The sequence below is a fragment of the Syngnathus scovelli genome, chromosome 6, assembly GCF_024217435.2.
Source record: "Syngnathus scovelli strain Florida chromosome 6, RoL_Ssco_1.2, whole genome shotgun sequence".
Classification (NCBI taxonomy): Eukaryota; Metazoa; Chordata; class Actinopteri; order Syngnathiformes; family Syngnathidae; genus Syngnathus; species Syngnathus scovelli.
In genome coordinates, this window is record NC_090852.1 from 3066486 (window position 1) to 3088075 (window position 21590).

The 21590-nt window shown below is 44.8% G+C and overlaps 1 protein-coding gene and 1 long non-coding RNA gene across 11 annotated transcripts in view; both read left to right on the top strand.

Moving 5' to 3' along the window:
• The first annotated feature begins 201 nt into the window (after positions 1-201).
• On the top strand, positions 202-2593 carry LOC125971357 (uncharacterized). Its single transcript, XR_007482419.2, has 3 exons — positions 202-346; positions 441-549; positions 757-2593. It is a non-coding gene; the product is annotated as an uncharacterized lncRNA (long non-coding RNA).
• Positions 2594-3358: 765 nt separating this feature from the next.
• chmp1a (charged multivesicular body protein 1A) overlaps positions 3359-21590 on the top strand; it is a 63277-nt gene continuing 45045 nt past the window's right edge. Inside the window, exons 1-4 of one of the 10 annotated variants that reach the window (XM_068651146.1) lie at positions 3359-3678; positions 4666-4885; positions 5363-5382; positions 7786-20033. In XM_068651146.1, the coding sequence (XP_068507247.1) occupies positions 15755-18934 (3180 nt within the window). In that variant the 5' untranslated portion in view covers positions 3359-3678; positions 4666-4885; positions 5363-5382; positions 7786-15754 and the 3' untranslated portion in view covers positions 18935-20033. The other 9 variants (XM_049724487.2, XM_049724486.2, XM_068651147.1 and 6 more) reach the window with 9 other exon arrangements.

Below are 21590 nucleotides of genomic sequence, written 5' to 3' on the forward strand. Positions count from 1 at the left end.
ACATGCCAGGAGTATCAGTACAAGCAAACAAAGGAGCCCCTTATTTCCATCGAGCTACCGTCACACCCATGGGAGAAGGTTGCAACTGACTTATTTCAATATGTGGGCAAGGACTATTTGCTAGTAATAGATTACTACTCAAACTATCCTGAAATATATCTATTACCCAGCATCACATCTAGAGCTGTGATAACACAATTGAAGGCAATCTTTTCCAGGCAGGGGATCCTGCTAACTCTGGTTTTGGACAATGGCCCTGCCTATGCTAGTCATGAGTTTCAGAGATTTGTTTCGGAATACGAGTTCAATCATGTGACCTCCAGTCCTCTTTAACTACAGTCCAACGGTAAGGCAGAGAAAGGAGCACAGATTGTGAAGAGACTTTTGAAAAAGGCAGCACGTAGCAAGACTGACCCATACTTGGTTCTGATGTCGTACAGAGCAGCCTCGCTGGAAAGTGACAAGTCACCCTCTGAGCTGTTCCTGGGCCGCAAGATCCGTACTTGACTGCCCAGTTGCCATTCAAACACACCCGTAAATGGAGATGAGGTATGTATGGGCAGGAAAAGCCAGGATCCTACAACATAGACAAAAGACATGTCATGACCGTACAGCGAAAGTTCTAGTGCCACTGCAGAAGAAGGAGGTAGTTCGCATGGAAGGGCCTGGGTCGTGGGATCGTAGAGCCATCGTGTTGCAGAAAGTTGCTCCCAGATCATACAATATCATGACAGAAAATGGTGATGTCTATTGCAGAAACAGGAGGCATCTACTGAAAACCAAGGAGCCATGGCAATCACAGGATGAGTCCAGGCAGGAGAACAGGCCAAGCGAGTCAGAGATAAGCGCAAGAGAGCATGAAGATGATCGTGACAATGCATCAGATGTTCTGTGCAACGCAGACGTGAGAGGAAGGGACAACACTGAGATGACGCACCAGCCCGTTCAGCTGCGCAGGTCTGAGCGGACCAGAAAGCCTGTGGTTAAACTTGACCTGTAGAGATGGACTACCAAGAATAACAATCACTGACTCTTGGGGGGTGGGTAGCTTTCATAATTCACTTGCAGATGTATTCTTAAATGATATGCAGGTGTTTTGAATGCTCAGTTTACTTTGCTTGTTTCATATACCTTTTTTGCTTGTTTCATATACCTATTATTGTGGGTTCTTTTCCGTAATAAGGTCTTTCCAGAATATGTTGTTCTCATGGAGGGGGAAGATGTACTGATAGCAGTAACTGTCGTAAAAAGAGACAATTGACGGTCTGCCGTAAAGTGTACCACCAGAGCATTGAAGGACACAAAAGAGAACATACTTATAACCATTACGTGTGAGACGTCTTTGTTACTCAAAAAACAATATACCCGCGACATTGCCAGCGAGCCACTTATTGATTTTATGACACAATGCTTCAGGCCAGTTTAAATTTAGACGCGGGCTGCATTTATTAGGTCTATGTAACCATTAATGTTACATTAGGTTAATGTAAAGTCTTTAAAATCCTAATAATCGTCACACACACATCTGGGTGTGGTGAAATTTGTCCTCTGCATTTAACCCATCCCCGTGTGATTTTGATCCATCCCCTGGGGGAGAGGGGAGCAGTGAGCAGCAGCGGTGCCGCGTTCGGGAATCATTTGGTGATCTAACCCCCCAATTCCAACCCTAATATATGTAACTATTGCTGCTACAATTTCCAAAGCACACAAAACATTGTATTTGAGTGCTTTATTTCTTCAGTTCTATATTTGTTGCCTACTGGCAGTTGTGTTTACGTGTTCTGAGTACCTAAATAAATATTTTAAAACGTAATAATAAGAAACAAGTCTGTCTCCATAGAAACGATGGCCTGTTTCAAGATGGCATTCGTGTGTCACGTGACGTGCTTTTATGTCGCGCCGGAAACGACGTAATATAGCCTAAAAGCTAGTGATGTGCATTCCCGTTCCTTTAGGTGAACTGGAACTTTTGAATCAGTTCACTCGAAAGAGTCGTTCAAACGAATCGTTCAATGAATCCCCCCTCACACACACACACACACACACACACACACACACACACACACACACTGATCCGGCTTTTTTAAAACATTTTTTACAACATCCAGTGGAACCAACAATACAACGACACAACCCCCCAATTATTATGTATAATAATAATTGGCTCGGGTAATTAACACCTCCACACTGATCCGTTGGCAACAGTCTCTCACCCGGTCGTGAACGGGAACTTGCGTCACTGACTCGTTCGTGAACGGGAAATAACGTCACTGACTCGTAGAGTCCCCTCCTCCATCTAACGCTCGCTGGCGCTGCTGATTGGTCGTTCGCGAAGATTCACGAGTGAGTGACAGCATTGCCGCTATGCCATTGCCAGCCGACACACTTTATGCCGACATTGATGTTTTAATTTTGTATTTGTTGGCTTGTAGTTGATGGTGTTATTATATCCAATGTGTTTGTGTTTGAATAAAAAGTTGAAAAAAAAAACGTTATGCTGACATTTGTTAATTTTGGGGACACCAACTCAACGTAAAACACATATACATATTGTCATAAAAAGCAGTTAGCCAAATGTCTGATTTTTATGTTTTGATTGGCGAATATAAAAATAAGAAATAAAACACCAGACAAGTTATAACAAATGTTTATTAAAATAATAATAATAATAATAATAATAATAATAATAATAATAATAATAATAAAAGTACATCTCAAACCAGCAATCTAATGTCAAACTGCAGTCGATATATTGGATAACAATATTTAGGCATATATATGCATACACGTTATTTAAAACCTACTATAAGTAAATCGCAAATCTACATTCGGGCTTACATAGTTCACGCCAGGAGACGCAACAAATTCACTGACTGATCCGTTGATGCACAGGAAGGCAGTTCACTCATTGACTCGTTCGCGAACCGGAAAACCAGGTGTTGAGTTATTTGTGCTCTCATAGTATTATTATATATGTCAATGTGTTATTTGTACGGTGTCTTATGCCGTATTTTGTGTGGACTGCAGTGACGTGACGTTTTTCTCTTTTATGTACTGTGGACACTTTCCATTGGCTTTTACCTTGTTTTCGGCAACGGGAAGTAGCACAGGTGTTGAGCTGAGAGTGAGCGAGGAACAATAAAGAAGTAAATACCAAACGCCACCATCGTGTCGTGTCGTGTTGTGTCGGAGAGAAAATGGACTACGAAACTGCAAACCCAACACCAGGATTCGTTCCCTCACAGATCCGTTCTCGCGGTGAACTCGAACTGCGAATGACTCAGTGAGTGATTCACTCAGTGAGTGATTCGTTCACTCAAAGATTCGTTCGTTGGTGAACGGGAAATGCAAATCACGACTCGTTCGTGAATGGGAAGTTACGTCATTTTCTTCTTCGTTTTGTTTTACAGCGAGGTGGCACCAGCTTCAATGGGCATTATCGACACCTACTGGTTGAAGTTATATGAACGGGAAAAAAGAACGAATCACTTTAGGAAGTGATTCATTCACTGAAAGGATTCGTTCTTTTTGTGCGAATCGTTCACTCACGAGCCAACACAACTAAAAACTGGTAAAAAAAAAAAAAAAAAAAACGGCCTTCCGAGGACGCAGCCTGTGAATTTGGACTCAGTCTGTCAAGCAAAACAAAGGCGGAAATTGTACATTTCGACATGGACGGTAGGTTATTTAACAGACCTCACCAGCAACACAAATGTTTTGTTGCACATAATATATTATTTTCTTTAGCTTGCTAGCTCGGACAGACGGTTAGCAAATACGTTAGCATTAATTTCCCGAGTGTCTTGTTTCCAATAATGACAGTGAGGCAAATGCTGCACCCAGCCATTTTGACCCAAGATATGCTTTATAAGTAGCTAAGGTCCTGAGATCTACTCAGACAAGTCATTTCTAACCTGCGGTCACTAACCTCATAACACTTTATCTTGTTGTTAAATAAACCAGCAGATATTAGATCCCTCTCCTTTCTCGTCTCACATATGCACACACAATTGAATTGGTAATCTGCATGACGGTCAATAACTATAACTGACCTTAATTTGACCAACAACAAAAACAGAACCCCCACCCCCAAACAGTAGACAAGTACCTCTCTGATATTTTTTCAATAAATAAATAATTTCCTACCTTAGTGCTAGACCTGACACTGGGAGGAGGCAGTTTGCTTCAGGTAATCTGGAGTGTAGGAGCTGCTTGCAAGGTGTAGGCAAAACAAGGTGGTCATTAGTTATTCTTGATTTGTACTTTGACTTGATGATTTTCATGTGTGAGAAAGCAAATTCGCATAGATAAGTTGATCCAAAAAGACTTCAAGTTCATGTCAGGTTCAAGGCACATCTGAGTTTGGGATACTGTTCCACCAGCATTTTCCAGAACATCACCTGCGCTCCAGGTTGAGCATACCTGGTTACAGGCTCAATGGATGCAAAGTCAGTAAAATATCTCTCAAACTCTTACAAGATGCTCTGAACAGGCTCCTGATAAACATGTACTGTCAAATTGTGTCACACCTTTAACTTGACGCAGTAGTTCTGCTTGCATGTGAGGTAATTTGCGCAGATTGCCATGCTGCAGCAGCTGTAGTTTAATTTTAAACATGTTCACTGAACTCCCCATGTTTACTACATCTTTATCGTTACCCTGCAGCTCTAAATTCAAGTGGTTGAGCTCGCCCATCAGAATGGTGAGGAAAGAAAATCTAAAAGGCACTGTTGGTCCTCTGATAATCTGAATGCTTTGAAAGGGTCAGCAACCCCATAATTTCAGGCAACAACTCTGAAAACCTGGCCAAAAATCTGCCTCTACTTAGCCGCCGAACATTTGTTTGGAGCAGCAGGTCTGTGTGCTCAGCATCCTTTTTCTCCAAGTAAGCATGGAAAAGTCGTCTGTGCAGGCTTTTTGCCCGAACTGAACACACGATCTTCATTGCAATACAGTAATCCCTCGTTTAGCGCGGATAATTGGTTCCAAGACCACCCGCGATAGGTAGAAATCTACGATGTAAAAAAATTGTTATTGTTACAATATCCATAAAATACTTTTATGAACCTTTATTGTCTTTTTAAACACTATATTGTACTTTTGAAGTTTTTTTGTATTTAAACACTTTTACAAACATTTTAAAGTCAAACTGATTTTCATGAAAATAAATTATTTAAACAAATAAGAAAATAACAAAAATAAATTACATTTATTCTTACAATATGCGCACAAGACTTTTATGAACAATTATTAACGAGGGATCACTGAATGTTTCATGTATCAAATGAGTTAATGCCATACTGGCCTGTTTCTATGTCACGTACATTAATAATCCAATTGATTCCCATTTGTCTTTCTGCAGATACACTCTTCCAATTAAAGGTATGTATATAATATTTAGAATAAGTGTTAGTGTGTGTACATATATCGTATATTATATATGAGTGCTGTCAAGAGATTAAAATATTTAATAGTAATAATCGCATTTTTTATTGTATAGTTAGTCCACATTTTATTTACCGTATTGGCCCGAATATAAGACGACACTGATTATGAGACGACCCCCTCTTTTTCAAAACTCAAGTTTGAAAAAATACTTTTTGAACACCAAATTAAATTTTTATGCAGAAAATGATTACATCTGAAACAAATGATTATAGCAATATATTTGAGAGAAAAAGCATGTTATTTTGCCTCATTCAAAAGTGTCTATCACATCTTAATATCTGAACATTTAAATATGTAAACTAAAGTGCAATCACATTTGTAAATGAATGGCTTCTGGATTTTGAAATGTAAATAAACTACTGTGATAAAACAACAAAATTGCAATAACTGCATTAACCATCAAAGTGAAGTCTAACTGTAGCTGTAGTCTTGAAACAAATTTGAATAAAGAAAAACATTGCAATAAAATAATGCAAACTGCTACCACTATTGTTGGGGAGCTTGAGGACTGTATAGGGTGTTGGCTCGGATGGTTATGCCCTTTTCGCCCCGGGTGTCGGTCAGAACATAGGAGGTTCAATTTTGATTGCTTTACTGAATTATTGACAAAAAAGTAACCGGCACTGTGGCACATAGGGGCATACAGGCAAACTGGCAAAAGGGTATAGACACGTTTGGTTGTAAGGATGTGAGAGCAGGTGTGTGTAGTGTGAGTCTTTGGGTGTGTGAATGTGATTCTTGTGTGTGTGATTATTGTATGAAGTGTGTGAAGGGTGTGTGTGTGTGTGGTTCTGCAACAGACAGAAATACAGCACGTAAGTCAACGCTCAACTTCTGACGGCACACATTACATAACTAACTGCGCGTAAGGGTTCCGCTATACTAAATAACCATAAATGACATACTCTCGGCAACACACCAAACATAAGTCATCGAGACAACAAAATACATTTGCTGGTGACCGTTAGTCGCCGTGCTGCTGCGTAACGGTGACTCGTACGAGGCGAGTCAAACTTAAAGGAGCGCGCCGGAGCTGTCAATCAAACGGCGCGCACACGAAGCAAACCGCGATCGGACAAACGGCACAACAGTGGACAGTAGTAACAATGAAATGTACATACTCACTTTGTGTCAAAGACGCACACGATCACAGCAACATACTCAGTCGACACCAGCAACCTTTTAACTTACCGCTGCGCACAAGTGAATGGGTATAATGTCTAGACCCCGAATGTAAGACGACCCTCACTTTTTCAGTCTTATTTCAATGCAAAGAACATCGTCTTGCATTCGGGCCAATACGGTGCGTGTGTGTGTATGTGTGTGTGCGTATATATATATGTGATATATATGTATATATATATGTATGTATGTATATATGTGTGTGTATATATATATATATGTATGTGTATATATATATGTATGTGTGTGTATATATATATATATGTATGTGTATATATATATGTATGTGTGTATATATATATATATATGTATGTGTGTATATATATATGTATGTGTGTATATATATATATATATATATATATATATATATATGTATATGTATATGTATGTGTATACATGTATGTATGTGTATACATGTATGTATGTATGTATATATATATATATATATATATATATGTGTATGTGTGTATCAGGGACGTGCGGTCACAGCAGGCAAGGGAGGCCACGCCTCCCCTGCCATCAAGAAAAGGGGAAAAACAAATTCAATTGTTTTTATTATAGTCATTTTCCTTTTAATTTAAATAGTTTTGTATCATTTTGAACCAAAACGTATGGATGTAGATGTGTATGTACATACACTGCTCCAAAAAATTAAAGGAACACATTGAAAACACATCAGATTTCAATGGCGAAAAAAAAAAGTTGGATATCTTTACTGATATGGACAGTTTAATGTCTCAGGAACAAAAGGATGCCGCATCTTTTGATGGAAATAAAAGTTTTCAGCCTACAGAGGGCTCAGTATATAGATACCCCAAAAATCTAAGTGAAAAAATGATATGGCAGGCTCGTACATTTTGCCTAAATTCAATTTCTGCAACTCAAAATTCTTTTCAATATCTTGTGTGCCCCCCCCCCCCCCCCCCCCCCCAAGCTTGTATGCATGCTTGACAACGTTGCGGCATGCTCCTAATGAGACGATGAATGGTGTCTTGTGAGATGTCCTCCCAGATCTGTCTAAGGACATCAGTGAGTCTGAGGAGCAACCTGGCGGCGTATGATGAACAGAAACATTATGTCCCAGAGGTGTTCTGTCGGGTTTAGATCAGGTGATCGTGAGGGCCATTCAATTGTGTAAATTCCTTCATCCTCCAGATACTGTCTGCATACTCTTGCCACAACAGGCCGGGCATTGTTGTGGATCAGGAGGAACCCAGGACCTACTGCACCAGTAGCCTGCTGGAAGTCATTCTGTAGGGCTCAGGCAGTGCTCAACCTGTTCCTCCTAGCAGATATCGGTCCTGCTGATGGAATGAGGACCGTCTACGGCCCTGTCCAGCTCTCCTAAAGTAACTGCCTGTCTCCTGGAATCTCCTCCATGCTCTGGAGATTGTACGTGGAGACACATCAAATCTTCTTGCAACAGCACGCATGGATGTGACATCCTGGAGGAGTTGGACAATCTGCGCAACTTCAGGAGGGTTAAGAAATCGCCTCATGCTCCCAGTCGGATAATGACTCTAGCTAAAGCCAACACTTGTGGAAAAACTGTTAAAAAAGATCAAGAGGAGGAACTTGAAATGGCCTCCACCTGGAAAAGCAGTCCTGTTTTGGGGACCATCTCGTTGTTGCCCCTCTAGTGCACCTGTTGTTAATTCCATCAACACCAATGCAGCTGAAACTGATTAACAACCCCCTCTGTTGGGTTTACAACATTTATCTGAAATCAATCTCAGAGGCGGTAGGTCTTTTTGGCTTAGCGTTTTCTTCTGCGCAGAAGGACGCACCCCAGACACACACAGCAAGTGTGGCTGAGATCCGCGCTCTTCTCGAGTTTAGCCGTGCCTTTTATTGAGAAAGAAACAATTGGGCAAGTGTACATGATCGAGTAGGTTTCCAAACAGGAAGGACATAATTATATCTCATTACCTCAACTTAAATAAGACCTTTGTCTGCTTCAGCCATCCCATGACAATCTCATGATCTGTACCTGTCTAGCTAACTATGGGGCTTATTGTATAGCGCGGCTAATGACTCCAGTCGTTAGCCGGCCATATGCCCCGAAGTCATTATCACAAGGCCTGATGGTCACATACTGCGGAGAATCTTGCACACAAAAGTAGATACATAGATTCCAATGATAAAAAGTATATTATTTCTAACACCCTCTGCCACGTACCTGACCAAAACCTTATCAGAAAAGTCTAATTCAATTCATGCCATACCCTGATAAAAAAAACTGTTCCTTTAATTTTTTTTGAGCAGTGCATAGTATGTGTATCAGAGGCCACGCCTCCCCTGCCATCATGAAAAGGGGAAAAACAAATTCACTTGTTTTCATTATAAAGTCATTTTCCTTTTAATTTAAATAGTTTTGTATCATTTTGAACCAAAATTGCTGAATTTTTATAGTTATTTTAAAACCGAAGACGATTCGCTTGGAGGAGCCAACTTCCTGCCGAGCCTCCTCTGAGGATTGCGTAATCACATGGCTGCCTATGTTGACAGGCTATGCAGTTAGACTGAATTGCTCTCTGTCTTTATGTCACTGTTTATGTGTTCAAACACTGTGGCTATATAAACTAATTTCCGTAGTTGAGCTGATCTATATACCATATTTTTCGGACTAAAAGTCGCTCCGGAATATAGGTCGCATTAGCCATAAAATGCAGAATAACGTGAAAAAAAACATATATAAGTCGCTCCAGAGTATAAGTCGCATTTTGGGGGAAATTTATTCGACAAAATCCAACACCAAAAACAGACGTGAACGAGCAACAACAGGCTAAACGATAGGTATGCTAACGTGACAATAACACAAACGAAGAGCTGAGAACGGGCCTGACGTAACATTTAGAGTTATTCAAATAACTATTACATAAATAACACGTTTATAATACCATCTGTGTCACTCCAATTCATTAAATCCATCGATCGTCCTTTATGTCAACAATGGGTGTTCGCCGCTGACGGCGCTTCCACTTCAAAATATTCCACAGGCCCATATAATGATATATAAATTATATATCAAATAACTATTATATGAGCAATATTATTATCAAACCATCTGTGTAACTCCAAATCATTAAATCCATCGATCAAATTCCTCGTCCTTTGTCAACAACGCCGCGCGTGCGCCCTGACGTCAGCCTCGTCGTTATTCCACAGATCTAGTATATAACTATATTGTAGCGTTACCAAAGTACAAGGAAAGACATGGGTTTGGTAAACGGCTCTTTATTTAACAAAACAAGAGTTCAACGAGCCAACAACTACTGAACTGTAACGATAAAAACATATACAAGTTGCTTCACGAAATAAAATACAGTGGAGCCTCGGTTTTCGAACGTCCCGGTTCTCGAACAAATCGGTATTCGAACAAAAAATTCGAGAATTTTTTGCTTCGGACGTCAGACGAAATTCGGTTGTCGAACCTCGCGAGATGAGCTGAGAGGACCTGCATGTCAACTGACTCCGTTCGTTATTATGTTCTCGTTACTCTGAGGATTGCATCAACTCTAATCAATCCTCCAAAGGAAGCAAGTGGGAGCAGTAAAGCCATCCTAAAACACAAAGACGCTCCAAAAGCAATGCGACACTGAGCGCCCGTTGCGCTGCGGTTGCACGATCGGACCAAGTTAAGCTCTCTGCGCACTGAGGTTCACTTACATTTTGGAAAGTACATTAGGACTTTAAAAATATTTTCTAAATTTTAGCGACCGCTCTGTCACAATAATGCGACCAGCGCGGTACAGTTGCGCGGTCGGCGGCGCGCTACGGTTGCGCGTTCGGCGGTGCGTTGCAGTTGCGCGATCGGACAAAATTAAGCTCCCTGTGCACTGAGGTCCACTTAAATTTTGGAAAGTACATCAGGACTTTAAAAATATTTTCTAAATTACATTTACAATTACATCTAAATACAATTATTTTCTGTCACAATAATGCAACCAGGGCGGTGCAGTTGCGCGGTCGGCGACGCGCTACGGTTGCGCGTTTGGCGGTGCGCTGCAGTTGCACGATCGGACAAAAATGCGCAAATCAAAAAATGCTTAAAATAGTTTATTTATTTATTTATTTATTTTTAGCTTGGAACGGACTATTTTTTTTCCCATTATTTGTAACGGGAAAACATGATTCGGAATCCGAATGATTCACTTCTCGAACAGCCTTCTGGAACGGATTGTGGTCGAAAACCGAGGCTCCACTGTATATAAAATAACTATAACATAAATAGTTCACCGCCGCACGGCTCCAAGCACCGGCGTGGACTTCCAGGCGTGTGGAGGCGTGTGGAGGCGTGGACTTCCATCTTCGGAGGTGGCACTTCCAGCCACGGAGGTGGAAGAGGGCTCCGTAGAATAGGACCGGGCGTGCGTAAAAGCCATGTCCGAGCCCCATGCACCGTCCCCGGACAGCCACCCGGCCGAGCGCCGGCCCCCGACTTCCATCCACGGAGGTGAAAGAGAGCTCCGTAGAGTTAGGACCGGGTGTGCGTAAAAGCCATAATAGCTTTTCAAACCTTCTGTGTCACTCCAAATCATTAAATCATTCAAACTCTTCATCCTCCGTGTCACTTACAAACAAAGCCGCGAATGATGCCGGTACTACGTGGGGCCCTTCGTTATCCCGTGATTGAATCTTTGTCCTTTATGTAAACAACCGCCGCGCTGCTGACGTCACTTGAAATTCAAATTACAGTAATCCTTTGCTACATCGCGGTTCGTTTATCGCGATTTCACTTTTTTTTTTAAATTTTGAAAATTTATGAAAAAATTCACATAAGTCGCTCCTCAGTATAAGTCGCCCCCCCCACCCAAACTGGAAAAATACGCGAATTATAGTCCGAAAAATAATATATATATATATATATATATAGAGAGAGAGAGAGAGAAACTTGGAAAACATGTAGGAATGCTGCCCTCGAGGACTCGAGTTTGAGACCCCTGATTTATGGATTTTGGAATTTGGTCCACACGAGCGCCTTCGGTTTTTGAGAAATTTAAGTGCGCCTTATGGTGCGTAAAACAAGGATGTGTTTGTGTGTTTATATGTGTGTATGTATATACATGTGTTTATATACATATGTATATGGATGCATATTTGTATATATGTGTATGGATGTAGATGTGTATGTATATACACTACTCCAAAAAATTAAAGGAACACTTTGAAAACACATCAGATTTCAATGGTGAAAAAAAGAATGGTGGACATCTATACTGTTATGGACAGTTTAATGTCTCAGGAACAAAAGGATGCCGCATCTTTTGATGGAAATAAAAGTTTTCAGCCGACAGAGGGCTCAGTATATAGACACCCCAAAAATCTAAGTGAAAAAATGAAGTGGCAGGCTCGTCCATTTTTCCTAAATTCAATTTCTGCAACTCAAAATTATTTTCAATATCTTGTGTGGCCCCCCCGAGCTTGTATGCATGCTTGACAACGTCGTGGCATGCTCCTAATGAGACGACAAATGGTGTCTTGTGAGATGTCCTCACAGGTCTGTCTAAGGGCATCAGTGAGCTCCTGTAAAGTCTGAGGAGCAACCTGGCGGCATCTGATGGAACGAAACATTATGTCCCAGAGGTGTTCTGTCGGGTTGAGATCAGGTGATCATGAGGGCCATTCAATTGTGTCAACTCCTTCATCCTCCAGATACTGTCTGCATACTTTTGCCACATGAGGCTGGGCATTGTTGTGGATCAGGAGGAACCCAGGACCTACTGCACCAGCGTAGGGTCTGACCATGGGTGCAAGGATTTCATCCTGATACCTAATGACAGTTAGACTGCCGTTCTCTAGCCTGTAGAGGTCTGTTCGTCCCTCCATGGAAATGCCTCCCCAGACCAACACTGACCCACCACCGAACCGGTCATGCTGAATGATGTTGCCGGCAGCATAGCGCTCTCCTTGGCTTCTCCAGACCCTTTCACGTCTATTACAGGTACTCAGGGTAAACCTGCTCTCATCTGTGAAAAGCACAGGGTGCCAGTGGCGGACTTGCCAATTCTTGTGTTCTATGGCAAATGCCAATCGAGCTCCACGGTGCTGAGCAATGAGCACAGGGCGCACTACAGGACGTCGTGCCCTGAGGCCACCCTCCTGAAGTGTGTTTCTGACTGTTTGGGCAGAGACATTCACACCAGTAGCCTGCTGGAGGTCATTCTGTAGGGCTCGGCAGTGCTCAACCTGTTCCTCCTTGCACAAAGCAGCAGATATCGGTCCTGCTGATGGAATGAGGACCGTCTACTGTCCAGCTCTCCTAGAGTAACTGCCTGTCTCCTGGAATCTCCTCCATGCCCTGGAGTTTGTCCTGGGAGACACATCAAATCGCATGGATGTGCCATCCTGGAGGAGTTGGACAATCTGCGCAACTTCAGGAGGGTTACGAAATCGCCTCATGCTCCCAGCCGTGATAATGACTCTAGCTAAAGCCAACACTTGTGGAAAAACTGTTAAAAAAGATCAAGAGGAGGAACTTGAAATGGCCTCCACCTACAAAAACAGTCCTTTGGGGACCATCTCGTTGTTGTCTCTCTAGTGCACCTGTTGTTAATTCCATCAACACCAATGCAGCTGAAACTGATTAACAACCCCCTCTGCCACGTACCTGACCAAAACCTTATCAGAAAAGTCTAATTGAATTCATGCCGTACCCTGATAAAAAAACTGTTCATTTAATTTTTTTGAGCAGTGAATAGTATGTGTATCAGGGACGTGCGGTCAGAGGAGGCAAGGGAGGCCACGCCTCCCCTGCCATCATGAAAAGGGGACAAACAAATTCACTTGTTTTTATTATAAAGTCATTTTCCTTTTAATTTCAATAGTTTTGTATCATTTTGAACCAAAATCGCAGAATTTTTATAGTAATTTTAAAACCGAAGACGATTCGCTCGGAGGAGCCAACTTCCTGTCTAGCCTCCTCTGAGGATTGCGTAATCACACGGCTGCCTATGTTGACAGGCTATGCAGTTAGACTGAACTGCTCTCTGTCTTTATGTCACTGTTGAAGTGTTCAAACACTGTGGCTATGTTAACTAATTTCAGTAGTTAAGCTGATGTATATAATATCTAGTGTTTTTTGTCGTCTGTCTGTATCATCATGTTTCTTAAGATGAACAAAATGGGTTTGAAAAGAGACCTTACGGAGGCAACGAAAAAAAGTTTCTCCAGCCTTATGGCAGGGGGTGCTAGTGATCCCGGGATGCTTCATGCGCATATCTGTAGAATAAGAGATCTCCAGTTCAAATTAACAGTGAACAACTGAGGAGCAGTCGTCCATTTATTTCGTTTTACTTTTTTTTTTTTCCGTTTTTACATTTCGTTTTACAATGGAGGATTACATATCCAAACGATTTTCAACTATGGATTTTCGATCGAAGCAGGAGGTCATCAGTAAAGGAAGACCAACTCCGGAGTTAAAAGGTTTTGTTAGAGTTGTGCTCACTCCAACTTATTTTGCAAGAACCACACGGGATCGTGGTTTTGTATCCATCACTTGCGAAGCATTTTTGATGGTCAAACATGCTCAGTAGAACAGCATCTACGCAATCCACATTTCATTATCATTATCACATCTGTCACGTCTAAGAAGTTGTATATGTACTTGTGTTTTCGTCAGCTGATGATTATCTAGTCTGTAGGTGTGGTCTGTCACTCACACTGGTGCACACACTCGTGTCCAGTTGGCAGGCAGCATCGGACAACTCTTGTGACCACAAAACCACGATCCATTCTGAATGAAGTAGGTCCCGTCCGATGGTGCAGCCATGTTGGTAGGAGAGCCCTCACGCCTTGAAAACGGCTCTCTGTCATCCTGGCACACAGCGGTGATGTCCAAAGCCCCCATCCAGTTTCCTCCTGGAGAGCAGTCGTCGTTAATGCATTTGTGGGTCCAGTTACCTTGGATGTAACATGTGTAATTCACTCCAGCTGGTCTCCCTGTGTAGGCCACTTGTGGTATTGTTCATCCTCTATCAGTCACATTGAGATTTGCCCAGAAGAGTTCATCATAGGCACCGTCTGCAAGTCTAGGGCGGGATGGGTCGGCATCACTGATTGTGACAGCTCGGTGTTGATGTCCAACTCCTCCCATGGATGCCATACACTACGCTTTAGTGACATTCATTGCTCTGGCCTCCAAGTGAACTTATGTGGAGGAAGAGGGGAGTTTCAAACGCACACAACGTCCCTCCTGTGCGTGAGCTTTCACAGTGACCTTCACATACCGGTACCAAGTGTTGGTTTCGTATGGGTTTCTGGGGTCCCATGACCAGTCCTATAAGTTCTCATGTGTGACCATCGTTTTACACGGTCAACATTGTCATTTGGTCTGTTCAGATGAGTCCATAGACCATAGCACGCTCCAACCACAACGCAGCAGAGGATCCATCTGGCATATGGATCCCCATTGCTACTAGGATAGCAGAGACACCGGGACATTCCCTCGCCTAGCGGAGTGGGGATCGTTGTTCGCTTCACCATCATCGAGACGCCCCACCACTTCGAATTAGGGGTCCAGCACCCTCTGCAACTTGCAGTGGCTGAGGTGAATCCAACTGGGCCGTACAGCGATCTTCACTGCGGTAGTCAGCAAGACTTGGAATGGTCCCTCCCATCGTGGCTGGCCCAGTTCTTTCTTTTGATGACCTTGATGTAGACCCAGTCTCCTGGATTGATGGGGTTGTCGACCTGTGAGGAGGAAAGATCAGGCGGCAGTAAATTTGTCTTTGACACAGTTTAAACGTCCTGATCATATAATACTGCCAAGGACTGCTCTTCATCTGTTGTTTGCAACTCTCGTAGTCAATTGTAGTGCCCATTTAACTGGCAAATAGGAGTGTTTGCGGGAAGAGTTTGAACACTTCCTAATGATTCCCTCTAACCAAAGACTACTTATGACAGGGGCTTTCCCATTTATTGCCTCCTGTTTTAAAAAAGATTGTCTTATCCTCCGCGAGTCGTCACCCCTCCGCGAGTCGTCACCTTATCGTGGTGGAGGGGTTTGCGTGCCCCTATGATCCTAGGAGCCATGTTGTCGGGGGCTTCATGCCCCTGGTAGGGTCACCCATGGCAAACGGGTCCTAGGTGAGGGGCCAGACAAAGCACGGCTCACAAGCCCCTTATGATGAGTAATATAAATGGACTTAGTTTTCCCTCGCCCGGACGCGGGTCACCGGGGCCTCCCTCTGGAGCCAGGCCTGGAGGCGGGGCTCGAAGGCGAGCGTCTGGTGGCCGGGCTTTTGCCCATGGGGCCCGGCCGGGCATAGCCCGAAATGGAAACGTGGGTCCCCCTTCCCATGGGCTCACCACCTGTGGGAGGGGCCGAAGGGGTCGGGTGCAATGTGAGCTGGGCGGCAGCCAAAGGCGGGGACCTTGGCGGTCTGATCCCCGGCTGCAGAAGCTGGCTCTTGGGACATGGAATGTCACCTCTCTGGCTGGAAAGGAGCCCGAGCTGGTGTGCGAGGCAGAAAGATTCCGACTAGATATAGTCGGACTAGCCTCCACACACAGTTTGGGTTCCGGTACAAGCCCTCTCGAGAGGGGCTGGACTCTCTTCCACTCTGGAGTTGCCCACGGTGAGAGGCGTCGAGCAGGTGTGGGTATACTTATTGCCCCCCGGCTGGGCGCCTGCACATTGGGGTTCACCCCGGTGAACGAGAGGGTAGCCTCCCTCCGCCTTCGGGTGGGGGGACGGGTCCTGACTGTTGTTTGTGTCTATGCACCAAACAGCAGCTCAGAGTACCCACCCTTCTTGGGGTCCCTGGAGGAAGTGCTGGAGAGCGCTCCTTCTGGGGACTCTATCGTTCTACTGGGTGACTTCAATGCTCACGTGGGCAATGACAGTGAGACCTGGAAGGGCGTGATTGGGAGGAACGGCCCCCCTGATCTGAACCCGAGCGGTGTTCTATTGTTGGACTTCTGTGCTCGACACGGATTTTCAATAATGAACACCATGTTCAAACATAAGGGTGTCCATGTGTGCACTTGGCACCAGGACACCCTAGGCCGCAGTTCGATGATCGACTTTGTAGTCGTGTCATCGGATTTGCGGCCGCATGTTTTGGACACTCGGGTGAAGAGAGGGGCGGAGCTGTCAACTGATCACCACCTGGTGGTGGGTTGGCTCCGATGGTGGGGGAAGATGCCGGTCCGACCTGGCAGACCCAAACGCTCTGTGAGGGTCTGCTGGGAACGTCTGGCAGAATCTCCTGTCAGGAAGAGCTTCAACTCCCACCTCCGGCAGAGCTTTTCCCACGTCCCGGGGGAGGCGGGGGACATTGAGTCCGAGTGGACCATGTTCCGCGCCTCCATTGTTGAGGCGGCCGACCGGAGCTGTGGCCGTAAGGTCGTTGGTGCCTGTCGTGGCGGCAACCCCCGAACCCGCTGGTGGACACCGGAGGTAAGGGATGCCGTCAAGCTGAAGAAGGAGTCCTATCGGGCCGTTTTGGCCTGCGGGACTCCGGAGGCAGCTGACAGGTACCGGATGGCCAAGCGGAACGCGGCTTCGGCGGTTGCTGAGGCAAAAACCCGGGCGTGGGAGGAGTTCGGTGAGGCCATGGAGAATGACTTTCGGACGGCTTCGAGGAAATTCTGGTCCACCATCCGGCGTCTCAGGAGGGGGAAGCAGTGCAACGTCAACACTGTTTACAGTGGGGATGGCGTGCTGCTGACCTCGACTCGGGACGTCGTGAGTCGGTGGGGAGAATACTTCGAAGACCTCCTCAATTCCACCTACACGCCTTCCATTGAGGAAGCAGGGCCTAGAGACTCTGAGGCGGATTCTCCAATCTCTGGGGTCGAAGTCACTGAGGTAGTTAAAAAACTCCTCGGTGGCAAGGCCCCGGGGGTGGATGAGATCCGCCCAGAGTTCTTAAAGGCTCTGGATGTTGTGGGGCTGTCATGGCTGACACGCCTCTACAACGTTGCGTGGACATCGGGGACAGTGCCTCTGGATTGGCAGACTGGGGTGGTGGTTCCCCTCTTTAAGAAGGGGTACCGGAGGGTGTGTTCCAATTACAGGGGAATCACACTCCTCAGCCTCCCTGGTAAGGTCTATTCAGGGGTGCTGGAGAGGAGGGTCCGTCGGGAGGTCGAACCTCGGATTCAGGAGGAGCAGTGTGGCTTTCGTCCTGGCCGTGGAACAGTGGACCAGCTCTACACCCTCGGCAGGATCCTCGAGGGTGCATGGGAGTTTGCCCAACCAGTCCACATGTGTTTTGTGGACTTGGAGAAGGCGTTCGACCGTGTCCCTCGGGAGGTTCTGTGGAGGGTGCTTCGGGAGTACGGGGTGCCGAGCCAACTGATAAGGGCGGTTCGGTCCCTGTATCACCGATGCCAGAGTCTGGTCCGCATTTCCGGCAGTAAGTCGGATTCGTTCCCAGTGAGGGTTGGACTCCGCCAAGGCTGCCCTTTGTCACCGATTCTGTTCATAATTTTTATGGACAGAATTTCTAGGCGCAGCCGAGGCGTTGAGGGGGTCCGGTTTGGGGACCTCAGCATCGCGTCTCTGCTTTTTGCAGATGACGTGGTGCTGTTGGCTTCTTCAGGCCGTGATCTCCAGCTCTCGCTGGAACGGTTCGCAGCCGAGTGCGAAGCGGTCGGGATGAGGGTCAGCACCTCCAAATCCGAGTCCATGGTCCTCGATCGGAAAAGGGTGGAATGCCCTCTCCGGATCGGGGATGAGATCCTGCCCCAAGTGGAGGAGTTCAAGTATCTTGGAGTCTTGTTCACGAGTGAGGGGAGGATGGAGCGTGAGATCGACAGGCGGATCGGTGCAGCGTCGGCAGTAATGCGGACCCTGTACCGGTCCGTTGTGGTGAAGAGAGAGCTGAGCCAAAAGGCAAAGCTCTCAATTTACCGGTCGATTTACGCTCCTACCCTCACCTATGGTCACGAGCTATGGGTCGTGACCGAAAGAACGAGATCTCGGATACAAGCGGCCGAAATGAGTTTTCTCCGCAGGATGTCCGGGCTCTCCCTTAGAGATAAGGTGAGAAGCTCGGTCATCCGGGAGAGACTCGGAGTAGAGTCGCTACTCCTCCACGTTGAGAGGAGCCAGATGAGGTGGCTCGGGCATCTTATCAGGATGCCTCCTGGACGCCTCCCTGGGGAGGTGTTCCGGGCATGTCCCACCGGTAGGAGACCCCAGGGACGACCCAGGACGCGCTGGAGAGACTATGTCTCTCAGCTGGCCTGGGAACGCCTTGGGATCCCCCGGGATGAGCTGGATGAAGTGGCTGGGGAGAGGGAAGTCTGGGAGTCCCTCCTGAAGCTGTTGCCCCCGCGACCCGACCCCGGATAAGCGGAAGAAGATGGATGGATGGATGGATGTCTTATCCATGCCTTCTTTCTCCTCACACGCCCACACCCACACAGCGTGTGCGCACACACACACACACACACACACACACACACACACACACACACACACACACATACACACACACACATCTGCACGCACACATACACAAAACGGCATACAAAGTTCAGACAAACGACAACAGACTGTCACAAATTTACAGAGATTACGCACGAACACAGAACACACAGACAAAGGGATTCTAATTCATCTCTCATGTAGCTTCTTTTGATAGAATCTCCTATTGGTAACTGTATAGCAGATGTTTTAGCATATAATCCCATACTCTGCTCTCTCGCTTCTACTTTTTCATGTCGGTGCAGTCGTAGGTGGCCCCTGTTGCAGTCATTGTCTTGTTAACTGTCGTCTTGTGTGACTCCTATGCATGATTGTGTGAAAGTCAGAAATTGAACGTACCTAACTTTCCAACCATCCAACCTCCACTGTGGTACAAAAAAACCTTACTATTGTATAGAGTAGGTACATTGAGCAACCTAGCTTCCTCCTGACTGAATTCACTTTAGTCCAAATGTCCTGTTCTAAAATTTATATAACTCGACCTCTACTTCTTAAGCTTGACGAGCCAAAATCTCAGATCTTGCTCTTGTCTCCTACCGTTTTAGCCTATTTTTTTTTTTATCCAAATCCGTTCAATCTCTGATTATAATGCTTTTATCTGTAGCTCTACGTATTATTCAATTTTTTTTTAATCAAATCTCTTCAGTTCTGTCAAACTCAGTGCACAATGAACCTCCCTTCTACTTTGAACCAAGCTCCACCAAGTTTGGTAACGCCGTAGCAAGGAGTGCGATTTGGTCGTCGGACACTCCCAGTCCATATCTTTTTGCCGCACTTCACCCTCTCAAGTTGGTGTTCTTTTGTTGTTGCTACAGAGCGACCCCATCCATCACTCTTGAATGAGTACATTGTTCAAATTAGTCCAATTTCATCATTGTGAGTTCCTCCGCTTTTCACTGTCTTTTCCGTCCCCGAGGATGTTGTATTTCCTCCGGAGCGTACTTGTCCCCCTCCAAGCACAACAGCAGTCTTTTCTTGTCCTTCGCCAAAGGTCAAAGGTGCTTCAGAGCCAGGCACCATTTTGTAGTTGTTCACGGCTGCAGGCGAAGTCTCGGATTGAGTTTCAGGGACCCTGACACTGAGAATGACAGGCTGGGACATCAAACTAGTAAGACTATCTCCAAATGTAGCTGCTGCCATCAATTTGCTGGTAACGGTTGTTTACCAAACTTCAAATTCTCCTAATAACAGTGGTCTCGTTTTTATATTGTAACTCCTGCAACTCATCCTATTTTCGAGCTACATCTTATCTATAGTTCCAATTTATTGGGACAGTACGTTGTCTTCAGTATCATTATTGAAAATTAACTAATCAAGGTCTCCGTTCCACATCTAGCCCTGATCTATGTCTTGACCTCTCACATGTGTCATGCTTGCTCAAAAATGTGACTTAGAATATGGTGCTGTGAATTCTCAATCCCCCAATCAAATTGGATCCCACTTCGTAGTTCATATTGTTCTCATGTTCCTGTTAGCCTGCAATTGTCCAAAACAAAAATGTTGTTTTCTCCTGTCTTTCTTTTGAACCTCTAAATCTCTTGTGTTGCTAACCTATCCACACCAGAAAACCATTTAAAGGGTCTTAAAGAAAGGACCAACAGATTACTCACAATACGTATCTCCTGATTATTTACGAGTCAGCACTCTTTTTCTCACTTGGATGGGCGCACACGGGCTGCTGGACGATCTATGACCCCACAGTCAGCCTCCCCAACTCAACACAGTGCATCTCTTGTCAGTTGTTAATGGAAACCAGACGTGTCTCGTGTCAATTAGTCTACGTTCATGGACCAAGGCCCAAACAATCCCTCACGAACCTGACCCAAAACATGACCCGGTCACACTTACGCTTACTCGTGAGATATACATTGCATGATACCAGCACAAAAAATTTACCACAGTATAACACCAAATGTATTCGAAAATTCATTGTCATAAAGTGTTGCATTATTACTATCTTCCACTATCTGTCCTACTCATTCCCTCCTTCTGAGGCTTGGCAACGCCCATGCCTCACACCTTGACAAACTTTTTGGGAGAATGTGTTCTTTACTACATACGATTCCATCAACATTTAATTTGACTTTCTTTCCAAAACGCTTCTCAATTTCTCAGTTCACACATCTTCTACATGTGTTACTGGTTCTCCAATTTTTTTCTCTAGTTAATTATCAATCCAAAAGCTACGTGTTTCTTTGTAGCATTTAACCTGCTCAAAATCACTTTTCCATATTAGTTGCCAACGACTTACACCATTCAACCTTTCATTCAGGCAATCATTCATCAATGCTCGTCATATACATCTCACACAGTCTCGAAAAAGGAGTCTTCCTATCACATTGGTCCCAATTCATCCAAGCTCACCACACAACATTCATATATCATTTTCAACTCAAGGTTCCTGGTAGAACAATCCACCAATTCAAAAAAAATGTAACTAAAAAAAAACTACTGGCAAATTAATCGGAATTTTTCTCTTTGTTTTTAAATTTGAAGAACTCAATCCCTCAGATGTAGCTTA